Source organism: Gavialis gangeticus, unplaced genomic scaffold, assembly GCF_001723915.1.
Source record: "Gavialis gangeticus isolate Ggan-Ray unplaced genomic scaffold, GavGan_comp1, whole genome shotgun sequence".
Lineage (NCBI taxonomy): Eukaryota > Metazoa > Chordata > Crocodylia > Gavialidae > Gavialis > Gavialis gangeticus.
In genome coordinates, this window is record NW_017729022.1 from 62,899,319 (window position 1) to 62,904,166 (window position 4,848).

General features: G+C 49.2%; 1 protein-coding gene across 1 annotated transcript; it reads left to right on the top strand.

The window, feature by feature from the left end:
* Nucleotides 1–1,757: 1,757 nt before the first annotated feature.
* Nucleotides 1,758–4,026, top strand: KCNJ4 (potassium voltage-gated channel subfamily J member 4). Its single transcript, XM_019515202.1, has one exon. It carries the CDS (start codon nt 1,811–1,813, stop codon nt 3,089–3,091), a length of 1,281 nt encoding a protein of 426 aa, XP_019370747.1. The 5' UTR covers nt 1,758–1,810; the 3' UTR covers nt 3,092–4,026.
* Nucleotides 4,027–4,848: the final 822 nt, after the last annotated feature.

Genomic DNA, 4,848 nt, shown 5'->3' on the forward strand with positions numbered 1-4,848 from the left:
CTAGGTTGGTCTGACAGGACCTGCCTCTAATGAACTCTTTTGGTTGCCCCTAAGCATAATCTCCCCTGCTGGTCCCTCGTGGACATGTGCCAAGATAATTCTCTCAAAAAGCTTACCCAGGATCAAGGTAAGACTAACTGGCCTATAGTTTCCTGGGTCCTCCTTCCTCCCTTTTTTGAAGATGGGAACCACGTTGGCCCTCTTCCAGTCCTCTGCCACCACACCAGAGCACCACGAGTGCTTGTAAAGCCAAGCCAGGGGTCCCGCAATGACCTCAGCTAATTCCCTCAGCACTCAGGGGTGGAGATCATCCGGACCAGCTGATTTAAAAATGTCCAGTCCCTCCAGAAGTTCCCTGACTAGATCCTCACTGACCCTTGGCCTGGGTGCGCCTCCCCTGGGGTCCAGGGGGGTCCCGGTGGAGGGACTGATCTGGTCTCTGCTCAGGAAAATGGAGGCAAAGAAGTCGTTAAATAGGTTAGCTTTGTCATCTGGTGTGACGACCAGATTTCCTAGCAGGGGCCCCATGTTACCCAGTACCTTCTTTTTGTCCCCTATGTATTTAAAAAAAGATGATTGTGAGTAAGCTGTGAAGGAACCCCCACATTCAATCCATGGAGAGCGTCAAGAGAAATTAAAAACAGGGTCAAGAGGTCTGTGTGGGAGAACTTCAGGCAGTGTCCCAACCTTGGCTTGTGGGGGCACAGGTCACTGCCCTGCAAAGAGGGTCCTTGAACAAGATGGGCTGGAAATTAGGTGAGAAGCGTCCCCCTCCAGGACTTTCTTCCTGCAGAAAGTGTGTCACTTAATTATGTCACTGGTCAGAGTGTCTGCTGTAATTATGTCATCAGGGAATAACAGTGACTTCATACAGAGCCTTATGTGACCTCTTAGGAGCAGCTTTCTTCCTGGCAGGGGGAAGGCAAGAAGTTGGAATGTTCTGAGGAAGAGGAGAGCATGAGGGCTGGGCAAGCAGCTCTTGGAGAGAGGGAGTTTCTTGCAGGGAATCTGCTAGCATTTTGGCTGTTGATGTCTAAATTACACCTTTGGCTCTGGATACAGGATGCTGGGAGCCACGCTTGTTGCTGTGGCAACGGAATTGTCCTGAACTCAGGAAGTGTATAAACATTGTCACAGATGCACAATGAGATCAGTAAGGAGAACAGAACAGAAAATAGAAACTTCCAGCTTTATGTAATTCAAGGCCAAAATGCTGCAAGATCCTAGGCACTGGCTTTTAGCCTTCCCAGCTATCTCAGTCTGCTGCTTCACAGTGTAAATCAGGACTCAGGGCATTGGGTGTCTCCCTGAGAGCTAAGACCAGCTGCAAGTTAAGTGCTGTAAGGTTCCTCATGTCTGTGCCCTGCCTTGACTTTGAGGGAGGATGAGGTTTCTTGGAGTAAATCTCTTCAAGTGTTGCAGCAGGGATCCAGGGCAGTGTCATGGTAGCAGCAACTGAGGAACTCAGCATTGCTGACTTCCTCACAGTGATGCCCTGCCAGCTCTACCATACGCTGAGCTCCCACATAGCAGCATCCTGATAGTTCTAGACCCAGAATGCTGGCAGCGTGTGCTACCTCAGTGCGCCACTTGGCAAGAGCTCAGTAAGCCACAACTCCAGCTTCTTCACAGCAGTGCTGAGTCAGTGCCCGTAAAGCCTCAAGAGGTGCGAGCTGCTTCCTGAAGCAGCCACTGACCCTCTAAGTGCCCAGGTCTCTTTTCCTTTTCACTGAAACTGTTTGTTTTCTCTTACAGGTACAGCATTGTCTCCACTGAAGAGGATGGACACAAGGTCTCTGCCCTGAGCAGCATGAACGGACACAGCAGGAATGGACAGGGCCATGCCCCCCGACGGAAACGCCGCAATCGCTTTGTGAAGAAGAATGGCCAGTGCAATGTCTATTTTGCCAACTTGAGCAACAAGTCCCAGCGCTACATGGCTGACATCTTCACCACATGTGTAGACACACGCTGGCGCTACATGCTTATGATTTTCTCAGCGACCTTCTTGGTTTCCTGGCTATTCTTTGGCTTCCTCTTCTGGTGTATTGCTTTCTTCCATGGAGACCTGGATGCCCCTAGTGCGGGAGGTGGCCCCACCAGTCTAAAGCCTTGCATCATGCATGTCAATGGCTTCTTAGGAGCCTTCCTTTTCTCAGTGGAGACACAGACCACCATTGGGTATGGCTTTCGCTGTGTGACTGAGGAGTGCCCACTGGCCATCATGGCAGTAGTGATCCAATCCATTGTGGGATGTGTCATCGACTCTTTCATGATTGGCACCATCATGGCCAAGATGGCACGGCCTAAGAAACGAGCCCAGACCCTTCTTTTCAGTCACCATGCTGTCATCTCTGTGCGCGATGGCAAACTGTGCCTCATGTGGCGGGTGGGAAACTTGCGAAGGAGCCACATTGTAGAGGCCCATGTCCGAGCACAGCTGATCAAGCCCTACATGACAGAGGAAGGTGAGTACCTACCACTGGATCAGCGGGACCTCAACGTGGGCTATGACGTAGGCCTTGACCGCATATTCTTGGTGTCCCCCATTATCATCGTCCATGAGATTGATGAGGAGAGCCCACTCTATGGAATTGGGAAGGAGGAGCTGGAGTCAGAGGACTTTGAGATTGTCGTCATCCTGGAGGGGATGGTGGAGGCCACAGCCATGACCACCCAGGCTCGCAGCTCCTACCTGGCCAGTGAGATCCTCTGGGGCCATCGTTTTGAACCTGTGGTCTTTGAGGAGAAAAACCACTATAAGGTGGACTATTCACGCTTCCACAAGACCTATGAGGTAGCTGGTACCCCTTGCTGCTCAGCCCGGGAGCTGCAGGAGAGCAAGATCACCATCTTACCTTCTCCCCCACCTCCTAGTGCCTTCTGCTATGAGAATGAGTTGGCCCTTGTCAGCCAAGAGGAAGACGAGGATGATGATGAGGTGGAAGTGGGGGCAGGGTTAGGAGGAAGCACCAAGGAGGATGGAGGAGTTATCCAGATGATGGAATTTGGTAGCCACTTGGATCTGGAACGGCTACAGGCTACCATTCCCTTAGATGCCATCTCATACCGCAGAGAGTCGGCCATCTAACTCCTTCTGCCTTTCCATCCCACATTTTTCACCCACCATCTCCTTCTCCCTTCTGCATCAGTGCTTAGTTGGAAAAGTCCCCAGAAAGCCTCCTTTGACTGCCTCTCAGCCCTTAAGCATATACAGGTACAGAGCTGCTCTGATGTGCTCACCACTCCAGTGGGCACCACCTACCCTGGGACAGGCTTTGTGCAAGAAGGTGGGAGAGCAGTGTGTGTGTTGCAAACCTTTATCTAGAGAGCTACTGTTGAGGGTATGCCCTCCACAGACCCTACCTGTGTGCAGGGCTGGAAACAGGAGAAGACAGACTTGGACCTAAAACATTTGTGTCTGAAGCTGAGGGAGTGACAGACTTTCCATTCATTTGTGAGCATGGGGAGTGCTAACAGAACCAGAAGGGCCAAGATTGTTGCCAGAGGGAATGTAGGTTATAAATGCCAACCAAATTGTCATGGACAGAAGAGTTTGAGGCTCACTGAGGGAGGGCAGAAAGGATCTGGGGTGGGGTTTATTTGCATGTTTATTGCTTGTTGCACATGACTTTTTTTGTATATAAAACAAATCAAGAACCAAAATCCATATTCTTCCATTTAAAATGCCAGACCAGGAGACAAGAACCCTGTAGCCCACTCTACTCTCTCTCACTCTCTTTCTTTCTCTGGTTTTTGACATCCATCACCCCCAGAGGCAGGCTGAGTCCACATACCCACTCCATGGTCCCTTTTTTTAAAGCTCTTCCTGCCTCTCTCCAGAGACATCTATAGAGAAGACAGAGCCCTGGGTGTGTGCAGGATTGGGGGGCAGCCCCCAAAGGACAGACAACCAGCTTGCCAGTGCAGCTGTTCTGCTACAAGTTCCTTCCACCACCTCCATCCTCCCTCTGTCATCAGCTGTAAAATTGAATTTGTAACTATTTATTTTTAATAAAGTATAATATCCCAGGGGAGGTCTGCAAACAAGAGAGACCCCAGGGCTGCCGTGGTGTGTAGTGACTGGTTATTATTGCTATCTTCTGGCATTTATATTTCTGAACTGCTCAGACTTTCCAGTCAGGTTCAGGACTATATTATCTTATATTATCCCCTGAGAAGACCCATACAAAGATAGCCCCTGCCCCAAAGAGTTTGCAGTGCAAGAAGACAAGTTGCATTTGAAAGGGGTGGGGTGGAGATACAGCCAACCATAAAGAATTGCTCCATTTGGTTTGCTTTAGGAAATGTTGTAAATGAAGTGTCAGCTGTCCCCATCTGGAGGCCAGTCCTGCTCCTCTGAAGGACAACAAGAGTTTTGGCAGTGACTTGAGCAGTAATAGGGTTAGAAGAGTGAGCAAGCAAACTGTCTTGAGGCCTTCGCTACAATACCACGGGAAGGTGCAATCTGGAGTTAGCACCGGTGTGTTCTGTAATCTGTACGTGGGTTAACTAACTTGATGTAAACTCCTAGCAAAGGCAAGGAAGTCAATCATTTTAATAAATTAGTTTTTAATTTGACCACCTACCTCATGTAGAAATTACAAGCTGCCTTGTTTTTACTGGTCTTTGACCTCAAATTAGTTAGCCTGAGTTAACTCACTAACTCAGGTTATCTAACTTGACTAGCAGGTTAAGCATGCACTTTTTATTTGTTGTCAAGGCAAGGCTTAAAGGCAGTTTTGCCTTGGAAGTCATTTCACTCCTACCACCCAGTGATTTATGCTGGTGCAGAAATTATTTATTTATTTAAGCCAGGAAAATGCTCCCCTTCCTAATTATGAGGTT

Coding starts and splice junctions, on each gene's coding strand:
- KCNJ4 (XM_019515202.1), top strand. CDS start 1,811: ATGAACGGACACAGCAGGAATGGACAGGGCCATGCCCCCCGACGGAAA.